This window comes from Tenrec ecaudatus, chromosome 9, assembly GCF_050624435.1.
Source record: "Tenrec ecaudatus isolate mTenEca1 chromosome 9, mTenEca1.hap1, whole genome shotgun sequence".
In the NCBI taxonomy this organism is placed as follows: domain Eukaryota; kingdom Metazoa; phylum Chordata; class Mammalia; order Afrosoricida; family Tenrecidae; genus Tenrec; species Tenrec ecaudatus.
Window position 1 is genome coordinate 122,165,131 of NC_134538.1, and position 17,306 is coordinate 122,182,436.

At 41.1% G+C, this 17,306-nt stretch overlaps 1 protein-coding gene across 1 annotated transcript in view; it reads right to left on the reverse strand.

Annotated features, from left to right (window-relative positions):
• FBXL13 (F-box and leucine rich repeat protein 13) overlaps positions 1-17,306 on the reverse strand; it is a 245,272-nt gene that overhangs the window by 47,669 nt on the left and 180,297 nt on the right. Inside the window, exons 16-17 of the mRNA XM_075557360.1 lie at positions 7,900-8,019; positions 6,927-7,053 (exon numbers count right to left, since the gene is read on the reverse strand). Coding sequence (XP_075413475.1) covers positions 6,927-7,053; positions 7,900-8,019 — 247 coding nt within the window. The remainder of the gene's footprint in view (positions 1-6,926; positions 7,054-7,899; positions 8,020-17,306) is intronic.

Here is a 17,306-nt window from a genome sequence, read left to right on the forward strand (position 1 = left end):
TTTGCACAAGAAAATAGAAGCCGTGAACAGAACCTGGAGATACACGCATGCTCCTAGCTTCTGAACTTCTCCTCGGTACATGAATTTTACTGAAATCTTTTATTTCTTTGGAAATGAAAACTGAGTTTTCCCCAAATGCTAAAAACAAAGGTAGGTTTTTCTAAGTACCAAAACAAACAAACAAAAAAACCCAAACAAACAATCCAACCCCATTGCCATCAAATTGGTTCCAACTCATAGAGGCTCAATAGAACAATACAGAACTGCCCTATGGGATTTCCAAGATGGTAAATCTTTACCGAAATCTACAGACTGGCGCATGTTTCTCCCATGGAGAAGCTGGTGGGTTCAAACCACAAGCCTTTCAGTGAAATATTTGTACAACGAATGCACTGTGACCGGTACATAATCTCCTGTCAACTTGAGCAAAGAAGTGGAGTCTAGCCTGTCCATCAGGTCGCAGGGGGATGACCTAATTTGGAGGTGTGACAGAGATAAATAGCTCACTAAAGGCCAGAACCCACTCTCTCTGCTTCCCTTTCCTGCTGTTGAAACTCTCAGAGACCTGGAGGAGACACAGAGAGACCCGCAACACTGTTGAGATGCTTCCACTGCCACTGGATCCACAAGACCTTCTACCCACTGGCCTGTGATCGTCCTGCATTCTGTATCATTGCATGTGTTACGTGAGTCTGAAGAGGAATTTATAGACTAGTATCAGACATATGGGCTAATATCAGACTTATGGACTTGATCTGGACTGGGATGGGATGTTTCTTAATAAACAATTCCTCGTTAATATAAAGTTCTTTCCTATACATCTGTGAGTGTCCCTGGATTTGTTCCCCTCGTCCACTTGGACGGACACACACACACTCAAGGCTCCTGTGCGCTAGACCCAAGAGTAGGAATTCATTCAGTTAACAAATATTTATTGAGCATCAGGCATGTGGTGAAAACTGTCGTGGGATTACAATTTGATCGATTTAATAATGTGCTTTGGTGTTCTTTTTCTGGGTACCTTATGACCCATCAAAAAATGATGTAATTGGTTTGAACATTTTTTCCACTCCCAGATTAGATGGAGTCCAGTTCACGAGAAAGGAGAGGCGTGAAGAAGAAAGGGAGAGGCGGGCTGAGGGACGGGAAAATGGGAGAGAAGGGAAAGGGACCAGAGGGCCGCAATAGCACAAGGTGCGGGGGAATCCCCCATAGGAGGCCTTGTTCTCGAACCTCCCTGGGTTTCAGAGCAAGAAAGAGCTGCTGGGAGGGTTTGGGAAGCAGAGGGTAAACGGAAACCCATTCTCCTTTTCCCCAGGGTGGGGACCTGTATGTATCTTGGGCCTGGAGAACAAGAAGACTGCAGAGAGCTCCTGTGCCCATCGCTGTATCAGATAAGACCCAACAAGGGAAAGAGAAACACTGAACATAAGGGGACTTGCAAAAGTTCATGGGAAAACAATTGGAATTCAAAAAATAGACGGAAAATTTCCACCAATTTTTTTGCCGTTTCCCTTATATGTAACTGAGGACATTTTCATGGTGATTAGGAATGGTTTACACAGGTGATGGGGAACCCAGAAGCCAACCGGAATAATAACACAATCTAGAGAGAAGCAGCAGCAGGAAGCCACAGCTACCCAGGGTGGAAGGACAAAAGGAGGAGGTGGTGTTACTGGAGCCCAGAGGTCAAGGTCATCCAGCAGACCTGTTCAGAGGAAGTGGAACACTGAGGAAATGCAGCTGCTAATGACGAAACACAGAAATTGGGGGAGACCCCGGGCTCTTCCTCCTTTTGACCTTCCAATCTCTCACAAATGCTTCATATGATCCAAGCCCAACTATATGAAGCATTCTAGCTGCCATGGGAAGTTCAACCTGCCTGGGTCAGCCGCTCTGTAATGCAGCAGGGAAGGGGTGAGGCATGGCCCTGATGCCCAACAATCCATGAGAAAATGGCTGCACTGGATATAGGTCTTGGGACCCGTGCCCTGGAAAGGCCCATATATGGCAAGGAAGTCTGAAGACTTGAAGGGAAAGGGCTTGGAAGTTGGAACAAGGAAAGCAAGTGTGGGATCTACTTCAAGAGGAAATAAAAAGCACATGGGCCTTCAGACATCTCAATGGATTCTAGCTTTTATAGAAGACAACTCTGAGAAGGCCAGACATGGATGCCAGCCAAGATGAGTTGGCTCTGTGTAGCTGCTCCCAACACGCACTTCCAATCAGATACCACACTTAGACCATCCTCCAAAGAAGAAGGGAGGAGACTCTTGAGTGAGAGGATTGGAGGCTAGGTCAAAGTTCACTTGCAGATACAGGAAGGAAGGAACCTAAACTGATGAACAGACTCAGTCTCTCAGCAAAAAGTGCTCCCTGGATGGAAGGGGACGTTGAACACAGCACAGGTAATGTGCAGTCAGAAACAGATCATGTTAAAGGAGACTGTGTTAGTCTGGGTACTTTAAAGAAACAAATCCACAGCAACTCATGTATAAGAGAGAGTTTTATATAAAGGTTAAATGTTCATCAAGACAACATCCCAACCCAGTGCTGCCCAAGCCCACAAGTCCAACATTAACCCATATGTCCAACAGCAGTCCACAAAGTCCTCCTCCATCTCACAAAACAGACGCAAAGATGCCAACTGCAAGAGGAAAGCCGAGTCAGTGAATGTGTAAGCATCTCAGTGCTGGCAGGGGTCTCCACACGGCTGCTCCAGCACCCAGTGCTGCATCAGGGTAGGTCCATGCGGCTCCTCCTCAGAGATGTCTTGCAGGAAATCAGCCTTGCAAGCTGAAGCAGGGAACTGCTAAGGCAGCTGCACCTTGGGGTGACCATCACAAAGCAAGAGACCCGAGAACTAGAAAGGCGAGGCTCACTGAGCCATTTATCCCTTCGCCCTTCAATTAACCCCACATGTGTTTATCAGCCAGGTTGGCACAATAAACTGACTAACTCAGAGACACACAGTCCTCACAGACTGGTGATATTTAATCCCAGTCTTGAGATATGAATAAAGATTTAACAAGCATATCCTATCTGGAAGGATGGAAATTAATAACATCAGAGGAAATAACGAATGCGATGCATGGAGGCATAGGGATATTCCCAGAAGCGCACTAAAGGTAGCTGGAGATGATACTTATTTGACAGATTTTTGTGGTCATGTAATACTCCTGCAACTTGATATTTCGAAGACACAGAAATGAAGAGGGAGAGGGAGCTAGGCAAGTAAAACAAAATATAAACAGAGACTTGAGAATAGAATTAAACTTGGAATGGGTAAATCATTATCTCTTAAACTTTCAGAGTCTCTTTCTAAAGGATGCAAGAGAAAGATAAAGCTGTCGACACCCTTCAAGATTTAAAGTCTCAGAAATGCAAGTTCTACTCTGTTCTAGGAGGTCGTCATGAGTTGGAATTGACTTGATGGCTGTTAGTTTTGTTGTTGTTGTTTGTTGTTGTTGTTGTTGTTGAAGTTTTCTAAGGTTCCTCGCCTGTTTGCTGTTTTCCTGTTCCCCTCCCAATGCACTGACTGAATAGAAGCAGTACATTCCTTATCCAATTCCCATTACCTTTGAGTCACTGTATTACAGAGTAGAACTACTCGAGTGGGTTTTCTTGGCTGTAATCTTGAAAGATCCAGATTTCCAGGCTTTTCCTCTATGGTCGCACTGATGGATACAAACTGGCCACCTTTGGGTTAATAATCTAGCATCGCTTGTTGTTGTCAGGTGTCATCGAGCCAGTTCGGATTCACAGCCATGCTATGCACAACAGAATAAAACACTGCCTGGTCCTGTACGATAGCTGTGATTGTTGTTGTGTTTGAACCCTTCAGTGTCGTCGCTATGTCAATCATTGTTGTTCAGGGTCTTCCTGTTTCCTGCTGAACCTCTACTAAGCAAAGTGTCCTTTTCCAGGTACAAGTCACTCTTGACAGTATGTCCAAAGGAATGTTTTTGGCTTTACATCCTCTAAGACAGATTTGTTCTTCTAGTGGTCCATGGTACTTCCAATATTCTTCCACTAGAATGTAAACGCATCAATTCTTCCAAGGTCTTCCTCACTCATTGTCCAACTCTCACGTGTAAATAAGAGAACAGAAATACTATGGCTTGGGTCGGATGCACATTAGTCCTTAAAGAACATTTCAAAGAGGGCTTATGTAACAGGTGTGCCCAATGCATTTGATTTATTGAGATTGTGGCTTCCATGAATATTGCCTATGGATCTAAGCAAAATGCAATCCTTGACAATTTCAATCTTTTCTCTGTTTATTGTCATCTTCCAGCTATGAAGATTTGGATTTTCTTTACATTCAGTCCCAATCCATATTGAAGGCTACAATCTTGGATTTTCAACAGCAAGACCTTCAAGTACTCCTCACAAGCAAGGTTATACCATTTGTATATCAAAGGTTGCTAATAAGCCTTTCTCCAATTCTGACACCACATTCTTCTTCATATAATCCAGCTTCTTGGATAATTTACTCAACATACAGATTAAATAAGTATGGCAAAAGGATACAGCCTTCCCTGGTTATAAACTGCAAAGCATTCCCTTGTCTTATTCAACCGATTTCCTCTTGGTCCAAGCACAGGTTCTGAATGACCACAATGAATTGTTTGGAAATTCCCATTCTTCTCAATGTTACTAATAGTTGTTAAGACCCACACAGGTGAAAGTCTGTGTATAGTTCAGCGGTTCTCAACCTGTGGGTTGCGACCCCTTTGGGGGGTCAAACGACCCTTTCACAGTAGTCGTCTGACTCATAACAGTAACAAAATTACAGTTATGAAGTAGCAACAAAAATAATTTTATGGTTGGGATTACCACAACATGAGGAACTGTATTAAAGGGTCGCGGCATGAGGAAGGTTGAGAACCTTTGCTATAGATGCTAAAACACAAGTACCGTAGATATCTTTCTGGTATTCTCTGCTATTTACAGACCACTAACGTCTACCAAAACCTTGGCAAATCTCCCGGGGCTCATCGCCTTTTCAATGAGGCCAGTGGAGTGGTAGGTTGACCATGACCTGAGTTTCACCTCTGAGGAGCACCAGCTTCAGTTTGCATATAACAAGTTTCCTAAAATGTATCCTTATTGTAGATTTCATGGGGTTATTTCTAGACCTAATCTTGAACTAAAGTGTTAGATATCAAGGTACTCAGGTAGTCTTTTTAGTTTTTAATTTTATTGACATAGATTTCATGTATGGTACAATTCAGTAATTCAATCCTACTCAAAAGTGTTGAGCAATCACCAGCACAATTTCTGAACAATTTCTTTTCTTGTACTCATTGGTACTAGCTCTGAATTTCCACTCAACCGTCTTTGCCACACCCCTAAGAAACCATCAATCCAGTTACTGCCCTATAGATTTGCTTATCCTGGATTTCCTGTACAGAAAATCATACGAAAGAAAAAGCAAATAACAAGAAATAAAACAAACCGAGGAAACCTCAATGGAAAGCAGTAATAAGAAAAGGCAGACAAAATAAAAAACTATAACAAATTAAAATGGGTCAAATGGGGATCAAACTCTAAGATATTAAATTTATCCTAACTACATCTGCATTCGTCCACTTTCCGATGGGATCTGTCTGATAGCAAAGCGCTTCACGCTCCTGGTCAGAGAGGCTTCACCGGAGGCAAGACCTCTGCTTGTCCACCCTAAAAACCTGCTCGAGGTTTATTACCGCCTGCTTTCTTTTTGATTGAGGTTTTTGGGTGGTTTTATTTTGTTAGTGTGTGTGTGTGTGTGTGTGTGTGGTGTGTGTGTGTGTGGTGTGTGTGTGGTGTGTGAGTGTGTGTGTGAGTGTGTGTGTGTGTGGTGTGTGTGTGTGGTATGTGAGTGTGTGTGGTGTGTGTGTGTGGTGTGTGTGTGGTGTGTGTGTGTGTGTGGTGTGTGTGTGGTGTGTGTGGTGTGTGTGTGTGTGGTGTGTGTGTGTGGTGTGTGTGTGGTGTGTGTGTGGTGTGTGGTGTGTGCGTGTGTGTGTGTGGTGTGTGTGTGTGTGGTGTGTGTGTGAGTGTGGGTGTGTGTGGTGTGTGTGTGTGGTGTGTGCGTGTGTGTGGTGTGTGTGTGTGGTGTGTGTGTGAATGTGTGTGTGTGAATGTGTGTGTGTGAATGTGTGTGTGTGGTGTGTGTGTGAGTGTGGGTGTGTGGTGTGTGTGTGGTGTGTGTGTAGTGTGTGTGTGTGGTGTGTGTGTGTGTGTGTGGTGTGTGTGGGGGGGTATGTTTTCCTGTATATGGCGTCCAGGAAAGATAAATCTATAGAGAGCGTAATTGTATTGATAGTTCCTTAGAGTTGTGGCAGGGGAGGTTGGGGGAAACGGGGAGCTAAGAACAATGTGTGCAAGAGTGAAGAAATGTTCTAAAGTCATTGTAGTGCACAGCCCTTTGTAATAAGTTTAACCCACTGAATTGTAAGACATGTGAATTACACGTCAATAAAACGGTTTAATTTTTTTAATAAAAGAGATTAAATAAACTATTTACAAAAGCAGAGCTGGGGGAAGATGGATGCCACACCACATGACCATCACCCAGGAGCAGAAGCTAAGAGATAAGGCCCTTCCTCCAGAATCTACGCACAGAGAACACTTTCCTCCAGACACTACATCTCAACTTCAGACTTCTAGCCGCCTAAACTGTGAAGAAATAAGTCTGCTGGTGAAAGCTATAGTTTCAATTATAGTAGCTCTAGAAAACTAAGACAGCTGCTTTTTAAACAGAGAAACAAGACCATTGATTTACAAAAATCTTCATCTATCACTATTCCAGAAACAATATTAAAAACCTCACCTTCTATAGTTTGATAATTTAATAAAAATTGTGATTATTTTCATTGTTTACAAATGTCAAATGGTTACATTGCAGAAAACAGCAAAAGTTACTAAATGTTGTTGTTGTTTACCTGATTAGAGATGGCTGTTCCGGAGAGATCCACAGATACCAAGGAATGGATGCTTACAAGATGCTCAATTCCTATGTCAGTCAAATGTTCACAGTTTCTTAAATTCAAGTAGGTTAAATTAGGGCACCTGAAAGAAAATATCACAGTGAATCAATATTAACTTTCGGTCACATTGTCTGTAGTAATTTCTCTATATAAAAACTGTGGAGAGAGCAAATGATATCTAAGCAATGATTTCCCTTCACATGAAAGCACCTATATACTCATGTATACGCTTAGTTTTCAGCACATTTTTAATGCAATTTTTTGTGGTAAAATTAGGTGCCTCCGCTGATATGCAGGTCGGCATATACTCGAATATATACAGTAAGCTTTGAAACGAAAATAATTTTGGAATTGCCAAATTGAGTGAAAGTGAGGAGGATTATTACATATAAATCTTTCTTACTATTACTTAGTTTTGTGTTACAAATACCATTTCTAGTAAGAACAAAATATCATATGCACACACCTAAAATGTATCCAGTAAGCATCACGATAAATAACCACTATGAGTGAAAAGTTAAGTTTCTCACTTATATTTTTAAAGTTTGCTAGAGAAATTGGTCTTGACCTTTAGAGCACATGTAACGCTGACTGGTATTAAAGATAAACCCGCCAGCCTCAGAGTCTCTTGGGAAAAGCTGAAATAAGAGATTTATAAATAGTTACATCCTGGAAACATGTACAGATGTCGCCCATGTATAGAGATGAGTGACTGACTCCAACTTCGTCTAGGTTGAAATTAGTAAGTAATATGTTAGGTATAATCAAAGATTAGCTCCGTCTGTGACTGTGTCTCTTCTATCTGGTGTTACTAAGTGCAGGACCAAAATCTGGGCACCTCTAATATTTTCCAAATGATTTAAGTCTGATTTCTTGGCAAGTATGCAAATTGTTAACAAAATGATGGAAAATAAGTAGTCTGTCATACCGCTCGGATAGTTTCACCAGAGAAGTGTCACCCAGGTGGATGCAGTTATTTAAATTCAACTCTCTCATCTTTATGCTCACAGGACCGTCAAGAAATTGTCTGAGTCCTTCATCACCGAGGCTGTGGGAAAGAGTGAGAAAAACATGACACAGGATACTTTAAAAGACTAATTACTATGCCTGATACATTTCAAAATAATTAATATTTATGAATTGGTAATTTGTCAACATTTTAAAACCAAAGTTGATTATGTATTTTTAATGTAATAGAACACGTACAAATGATAGCAATGGGGAAAGTATTAATAAAATTATTTCATTGTTCATTTGTCCACTTAATTAAGTGGCATGATGAGAAAACAGATGGCTCATCAGAGGCCATTTCATTATTGGAAGAAACTGTGATCAGGTTCCCAGGTATCCCATTACTTGGTGTATATACTAAAGAAATATATAGCTACAAGACTAGCTCTATGTATACCCATCTTCATTGTAGCAGTGTTTACAACGTTGTTGTTGTGTGCTCTCAAGTCTGTTCTGACACAGAGGGACCTTATGCACAACAGAACAAAACGCTGCCTGGTCCAGTACCATCCTCACAATTGTTCTTGTTTGAGCCATTGTTACAGGCCCTGTGTCCACCTATGTCCTTGAAAGTTTCTCCTTTCTGCTGGCCTTCTACTTTACCAGACCCTTCTCCAGGGGCTGGTCTCTCCTGACAGCATGTCCAAAATATGTGAGACAAAGGCTCACCATTCTTGCTTCTAAGGAGCATTCTGGCTGTACATCTAGAAGTGACATCCTTGCTTTTCAATACATTAAGGAGATTGACTGCTGCTTCCATGAGCATTAACTGTGGATTCAAGTAAGATGAAATTCTTGACAACTTAAGCTTTTTCTTTGTTTATCTTGTTACCTATTGGTTCAGTTGTGAGGATTTTTGTTTTCTTTATCTAGAGCTGTTATCCACACTGAAGACTTAAATCCTCGATCTTCATCATCAACTGCTTCAAGTCTTCCTTGATTTCAGCAAGCAAGGTTGTGCATGTCGAAGGTTGTTAACAAGACTTCTTCCAATCCCGATGCTGTGCTCTTCCTCATGTATCCCAGCTTCTTGGACGATTTGCCCAGCAGACAGATTGAATAAGTATGGAGAAAGGATATAGCCTGATGCACATCTTTCCTGATTTTACACCACACAATAGTCTCTTGCTCTGTTTGAATGACTTCCTCTTGGTCCATGGACAGGTTCTACATGAGCACAATGAAGTGTTCTGGAATTCCCATTCTTCTGGATGCTATCAATAGTTGGTTATGAGCCACAGAACTGAATGCTATTGCATAACCAATTAAATACAAGTAAATGTATTTCTGCTGTTTTCTGCTTCAAGCCAAGATCCATCTGACATCAGCAATAATATTCCTTGTTCCACGTCCTCTTCTGGATCCAGCTTGAATTTCTGGTTGATGTGCTGCTGCAACTGTTATTGAATTATTTTCAGCCAAATTTACTTGCGCGCAGTAGTAATGTATTGTTTGATAATTCCTGCATTCTGCTGGATCGTCTTTCTTTGGAATGGGAATATGGATCTCTTCCAGTTGGTTGACCAGAAGCTGTTTTCCAAGTTTCCTGACCTAGATAAATAAGAGCTCCGAGTTCTTCATCAGCTTATTTAAACATTTCAGTTGGTATGCTGTCATTTCCTAGAATTTTGATTTTTGCTAAGACCTTCAGCACAGCTTGGACTTCTTCCTTCAGTACCATTGGTTCTTAATCGTATGCTACCTATTGAGATGGTTCGATGTCTACCAGCTGGTTTTGGTACAGTGATTTTGTGAACTCCTTCCGGTTTATTTTGAGCTTTATGCATCATTCAACATTTTGTCCGGTGAATCCTTCAATATTGCAACTGAAGGCTTTAATTTTTTCTTCTGTTCTTTCAGCTTAATATATGCTGAGCATGCTCTTCCCATTTGGTTTTCTAACTCCAGGTCTTTGCACATCTCATTATAATATATGACGTTGGCCTCTTGAGCTGCCCTTCAAAATTTTCTATTCAGCTCTTTGATTTCACCATTTATTCTATTTGCCTTATCTCTCTACAATTATGAGCAAGTTTCAAAGTCTCTTCTGACATCCACTTTGATTTTTTCTTTCTTTCCTGCCTTCTTAATGACCTTTTGCTTTCTTCATGACTAATGTTCTTGAAGTTCTCCCACAGTTCATCAGATCTTTTGCAATTGTGTTCTGTGAGTCAAATCTCTTCTTGAGACGTTCATTTAATTTAGGAGGGATATACTCAAGGTTGTATTTTGGCTCTTGTGGACTTGTTTTACTTTTCTTCAAATTCGACATGAATGAGCAATTGATGGTCTGTTCCACAATCAGGCACTAGCCTCATTTTGGCTACTGATATTCAGCTTCTCTGTGATTTCTTCTAACAACAACCAAAAAAAGAAAATTAACTGCCATTGAGTCAATGCTGACTCACAGTGACCCCAAAGGACAGAGTAGGACTTCCCCTGTGAGTTTCCAAGAAATAAATTCTTTATGGGAGTAGAAAGCCCCATCTTTCTCTCTCTGAAGTGCTGGAAGTTTTGAACTGCTGACCTTGCAGTTATCAGCTCAATGCATAACCACTGCACCACAAGGGTTCCTCAGCTCTTCCAACAGATGTAGTCAATTTGATTCCTGTGTATTCAATCTGGTGGAGTCCAAGTGTACAGTCACAGTTTATACTGCTGGGGAAAAGGGTATTTGTAATAACGAAGCCTTTCAAAATTGTATCCTGTCATCTCCACCTATATATCGATTTCTATTACAAAGCCATATTTTCCAACTACTGTTGCTTCCTCTTTGTTTCCAATTTTTTCATTCTGATTGACGATAACTATGGGTGCATCTTGATTGCATGTTTGATCAATTTCAGACTGAAGAAGTTGATAGAATACGTTAGTTTATTCGTTGCCAGCTTTACTGTTTGGTGTGTAAATTTGAAGAATAGTTGTATTAACTGGATTTCTTTATATGTGTATGAATATTGTCCTGTCACAAATAGTATTATACTTCAAGATGGAACTTGGAAAGCTCTTTAGTGGAGGAATGTGAAACCATTCTTCTTGAATTTTTCGTTCCTTGAATAATAAACCATATAACTGATTCACAATGATTCATCCCAGTCCATTTCAGCTCACTAATGTGCAGAATATCAATCTTCATGTGTTCTATTTGGATTTTTGATGGCTTCTAATTTTCCTAGATTCATACTTTGTACAGTTGGATTATCAATAGATGTTTTCAGCTGTTGCTTCTCCTTTTGAGTCATGGCCCTCAGCAAATGAAGAGCCCAAAGCATTGCTCCATTCATGTCATTATGGTCAGTTCTACTTTGAGGAGACAGCTCTTCGGTTATATTTTGCATGCCTTTCCCTGGGAGCCCATCTTCTGGCACTATATCTGAAAATGTTCCATTGCAGTTCATCAAGCTTTCAATATGTTTGACAATGTTCTACTGCAATTCATAAGACTTTCTGTAGCTAATGCCTCAGAAATGGAGAGCCTATTCCTTCCTCCGTCAAAATCTGTTCTTAGTTTGAAAGCTCCGATAGAAACTGTTCACTTGGGGCCCTGCTAGTATTTGCAATACCAGTGACCAAGCTTCCAGGCACACACAAGTGTGACAGTATAACAATCGGAGAGACAAGTGATGAATTGTTTCCAATAGTAAAAAAGAAAGAAAGAAAACAATCTAAGTGCCCATTGGAAAAATTGATTTAATAAACTATGTTGCACACACACAAAGGAATACTATGCATCATTAAAGAAGGATGATGCAATTTCTGCAGCCAATTCCAGAGAGAGAGGCCCAGAAAGACCGTTCTGGGAGCCCAGAGCTAGTCAGATCGGCTCTAAATTCTGAAACGGGCTGTCCACTTTTTCCTTGTGCTCAATTTTAGACCTCTCGTGTTTTGAGGGTACGGAAGGGAACAATGAACAGAAGGGTGCTCAGAATCCTTCCAGGGACACCCTCGGAGCCTCCAATGCCCCTTCCCCTCAGGGCCCTCATCTCTGGTGCTCCTCTGACTTCCTCCCCATCGTTATCATCTTCCATCATACCTGTTCAAACCCTCTCAGCCTATATTTAAGTCAGATGCTTGTTCAAGTTTCCCCAGAGTTAACCATGGCGCCACAAAATCTAGGATCTGTTTTGTCCCGTCATGGCATTGGCTGTGAAGAGGTTTAACCTACTGCCATCAAGTTGATTCCAACTCACAGTGACTCTCTAGAGAGTCTGAGACTCTACATCTTTTCAGGAGCGGAAATCCTTTCTCCATCGGAGCCCCGGCGGGCTCGAACTGCAGCCCAACACTGAACTCACAACCCCTCCACGGTGTTCACATGGGTTTTTTAAAGAGACCAAGTAACTGTAAATAAAGCTTGGATAAAGATGGTAGTGGTGTGTGAGTTGAGTAGAATTTAATTAGCATTTCTACAGTTCATAGTGAAGGAGGTTTGGGGTTGTTTTTTCCTGAAAACAAGCATCGAGTGAGGATATTTTAAAGGAAAAAAGGAGAAATTTATCTTAGTGGGAATTAAAAGAGAATCGCTTACAGAAAAAGAACAATGCTTCCGTGCAACACCTCATAAGGCGGATAAACTTGGAGGACAGGGAGGTGAAATGAGTCCCTTACAAAGGGGAGGAGTTGTGTGAGACTACTGTTCTAAAAGGAATCGTTTTGCACACGGAAGGAAACTTTTGATGGTTCCCAGGGGTCAGAGGTGAAGTGAGGAAAAATCACTAACTAGAGGGTAAAAAATAAAAACCCAAACTCACAGCCATTGACTCCGTTCCAACTCACAGAGTGCAGGCACACATGAACTTGCAATATGCAATGTGACAGAGGTCAGCACAATAAATGACACCGGAGATCAATACGGCTGTACGCCCAGTCCTGCAGTGACGGGCATCTATGAGCAGATGTGTGGACAGACACGGGAGAGTGGCCGTATGCCCATGAATATGTAAAGGTTTGACAGAGGGAATTCGTACATGAGTACCTGTGTTGCAAATATACCTGTGAATCTGGTGGAGAACAAGGGAGCAAAGGTATGAACGCTTCTTAGACATAAACAAATACATCGAGGGAATGAGTCGTGGGGCCTGGAGGCTCAGGACCATGGTCTCAGGGGACCCCAAGATCAATGGGCCTGACAATCTACAGAGGCAAGGCTCCACATCCTACTTTGGTGAGTAGTGAGGGTAGGATCCAAAAGCTCATTAGCAGCAATTACTGATCATTCTAACATGCAACTACTGACCATTCTCGATCTGGGGGAAAGAAGGGTGAAAATTGTGGTAGCTACATAATCTATTGCCATTTTTGAGACTTAAGAGTGCAAGGGTAGAGGGTAGCCTGTCAATCAGGTTGCATCTTGATGACCTCATTTGGAGGTGCTAATGAGATAAATAGCTCGCTGTAGTAGGGACACACACTCACTCCCTGTGAGACATTAACAACGGGGAGCCTGATAGAGATACACTGATGCAGCCAGAGCTCTGGAGCCGGAAGAGCCAAGTGGAGACCCATCCCAGCTCTGAGATGCTTACACCACCACTGGATCCACAAGAATTTCCACCCACTGGCCTGTGGTCTTCCTGCATTCGGAGTCAATGCATGTGTTTTGTGAGCCTGAAGAGGAACTTATAAATGGGTATCAGATATGTGGGCTAATATCAGACTTATGGACTTGATCTGGACTGGATTGGGATGTTTTCTCAATATTCAATTACTCTTGTATATAAAGCTCTTTCTTATACACATATCATTGTCCATGAATTTGTTTCTCTAGACTACCTGGACTAACGCAAAAATTGGAAGATAAATAGAACCCAGCAGATACATACATCAGCTTCACGATCTCCTGACCAGAAGAACTAGACGGTGCCTGCCTACCATTACTAATTGCTCTGAAAGGGATAACATTAGCAGGTCCTGGATATAGTGCGGAAAACTATAGAACAAAATTCAAAAATCATAAAGACGGCTTACAGGTCTGGAAAATACTGGCGGAGCCCCTAAAACTATGGCCCTTACCCATTATTCAGTCCCAGGACCAAGGTCACTCCCAAGTTCAACGTTTAGTCAAGTATATGGGAGATAATGCCAGAGGGACACACACGCCGTAGAATAATCAACCATTTTTATCAAACGGGCAGCATTTATCCTAGACACAATTCAGAAGAGTTAGGAATGGAAACAGGACACACCGGGAGAAAGGGGATATACAATGTTACTTTGTGGGGAAACACCATGTGTATAAGTTGTTCAATTAAAAACTGGTATGTTCTGTAAAAAACGCACATTGGGGGAAAAATTATCAAGGTAAGCAGTTTCTTATGCACGCACGTGCAATAGAAAAACACGTCAGAGGAGAACGAAGACCAACAGTCAAGTATCGGCATGATCTGGGAGAAATTTCCACTAAACACAAGGTCGATGAAATTCGACAGGAAATCCAGCAATGAGTTATGAATCATTTCCTTCTGAGCCAGAGGAAACCTAAGGCTGGAAGAAGCCTTTAATTCAACTTTTTTACAATGTCTTTCTCTAAACGAATGCATTCTGTGTATCAGCACCATCCCCCACCCACCACGTAGGCCTTGCTTTATAAAGTGGTTGGAAGCCCCCTTGGTCATCATTTCCTGTCTCTTCCATCGAAACCTTTGTTCTTCATTCTATTTGGAAACTACATCTTCCTTCTAAAAAGCATTTCAGGAAGTAAAGGACAGGAAGTTGCACATTACATCCTAAGAGAGGTGACTTTCCAAATAGCCATCCTACAGGTGCATATACAGATGGGAAGATCCCTGTGAGCAGGGCATGCTGGGAATCAATATTTTGTCTAGCTTCTGTTTGGTCAGGTTTACAACGAACCGAGCAGCACAGGCAGAGGGGAAGAGGGGATCCCATTTCAGTTTAATGGGCATAGGAGTTTAATGCGTGCCTGTTGCATTGATGGAATTCTTCTTCCGTCTGTAATTTGAGAGGGGAACTTTGTTAGCACCTAAGGAGCCATTAAGAGAAAGGGGCAGGATGGGATGGATGGGATGGGATGGGATAGGACAAAGGGAGTAGAGGGAAGTCCAAATACGACCTATAAACGCACACACACAAATACTGTGAAGTCACTTTTAACTCATGGCAAGCCCCTGTGTTACAGAGTAGAACTATTCCATACTCAGAAATTCAAAATCAGTGCCGTCCAGTCGATTCTGACTCATAGCAACCCGATAGGACACAGTAGAACGGCCTCTGTGGGTTTCCAAGATTGTAAACCTCCTGCAAATCGGCTAGTGGATTTGAACTGCTGATCTTGGAGGTCAGCAGGCCAACTCACTACCTACTACACTCTCGGGGTTCCTGAACCGCTCCACAGGGCAATTTTTATTACTGTTAGGTGCTGTGGAGTTTTTTCCACATCTTAAAACCCCATGTAACAGAGCAGACATGCTTTCTTGGCTGTAACCTTGATCAAAGCAGATTTCCAGAGGTGGGGAAGTGTGGGTGTTCTTGGTGAGCTTTAGCCACACAGTAGAGGTGAACCACCCACCTTCCAGTTGGTGCCTAAAACTTAACGAGTTGAGCTACCAGGGCTCCTGGGGTAACCTATGCACTTTGTCTATTGGCAAACGCCAGGACTGGATTGTTAATCAAGGCATGAGTCTACTGACAAGAACAAAACACAGACCAGAAAGCACCCCTCTGAAAATTATTTTTGGAAAGGAAATTAAAAGACATGAGAGCATTTTAGACCATGAAGGTAGGAAGTAATAAGGAGAGTCGCAGCTGAAATAAAAACATGAACGCCGACTAAGGTTAATTCTGAGATGAAACAGTGGCCTGCAGAGTGTGGCGCTCATGACGAGAAACCCAGTCTGGCATGAGGAGTCACTTGGTTGAAGGCACCAAAGCCAACGTGACCCTTACTGAGATCAAATTAGTAAGTAGATGGTATATTTGAAGAATTCCCTTGAAATAAAAATGAAATGAGAAGGATGAAAGTTTAAAAATCAATGAGATAGAAAATGGAGAGTTAAAATTCAGCCTTGGAATGAAGGGGTTTCTGAAAAAGAACAATATGAGATTTAAGAACAAATAACAAATCATCAGAAGGCGATGAAAGCTTTCCAAAAGCATAACACAATATATACATCAAACCGAATGCGAATAAAAAGCAAGAAAGCAAACAGAAAGTCCAAGTAGTAGAACATGTGCATGAGACCAAATATAATTACATTAGTAGTCATTATATATAATGATAAATATAATTATAAAATATGCCCTATTAAGAGATTCTCAAATTAGTTTTTTTTAATCTACAAGCAGTCTACAAGAAGCACATTTAAAACAAAATAACAACAAAACAAAAATATCACAAAGGTGTATCATGCAAACTTAAAGTTAATATAGGGGTCTCCCTGCCATTGAGTCAATGGGGACACATAGGGACTCCCAGAGGGTTTCTCAGACCGGAGCTGTGTAAGGACGAGAAAGCCCAGTCTTTCTCCCGCAGAGCTGCTGATGGCTTCCCACCGCCCACCCTGGGGACCACAGCCCAACGCAAAACCTCTGCACCACAGGGTTCCACCAGGGTAGCACTTGCATATTGAGCCAAATCCTATACAAGTGAAAATGTGAAACAAATAGACTTGTTCTATATTTATTAAAATGATGACACCAATAAAAATAAGTTGATTGGGCATAGAATATTGAAATCATACACCCCCCATGCCCCACCCTGAAAGTAGTGTAGAGTACAATGGTATAAGGGTGCACCTCTGGGAAAATATGTGTTTATATGTGTATTTTTGCTTCACCTAAACCATGAGAAGTTATTCACTACAGATTAGTAAGTAAGTGCAAGGAAGTCCATGCTTACCTTGCTTACTTGGCACTATGTTCCAGGTAGGGATTGTAAATTTTAAAAGAGGCCTTATTATTCTTTTAACAATTAGAATTTTAAAAAATTAATGAGAATTAATTTTATATTGTGTCAATTTTCATCAGTATAAAATATCCTGTTAGTTTTAATATTTTTACCAGTATAGTATTTTTGGTTCCCTAAAAATCACTGCTATTAATTAATGCTATTGATAAATAATGAATAATTATTGATTTATTAACTCTACATTTATTTTATACTTGCCTCATAAATCATTGCAATATGTTTTTCTGTTATTTTATTTTAAATGTGCTTAAAGAAGTAGTCTAAAAGTAGATAGTTTATAATTTAGATTTTTTTAAGTAATTTGAGAATCTTTAAATAGGGCATATTTTACCAATTATCCTGATTTTAATTATTTAATTTTAATTATCATGATATATTTGGTCTCCTACATGTTTTCT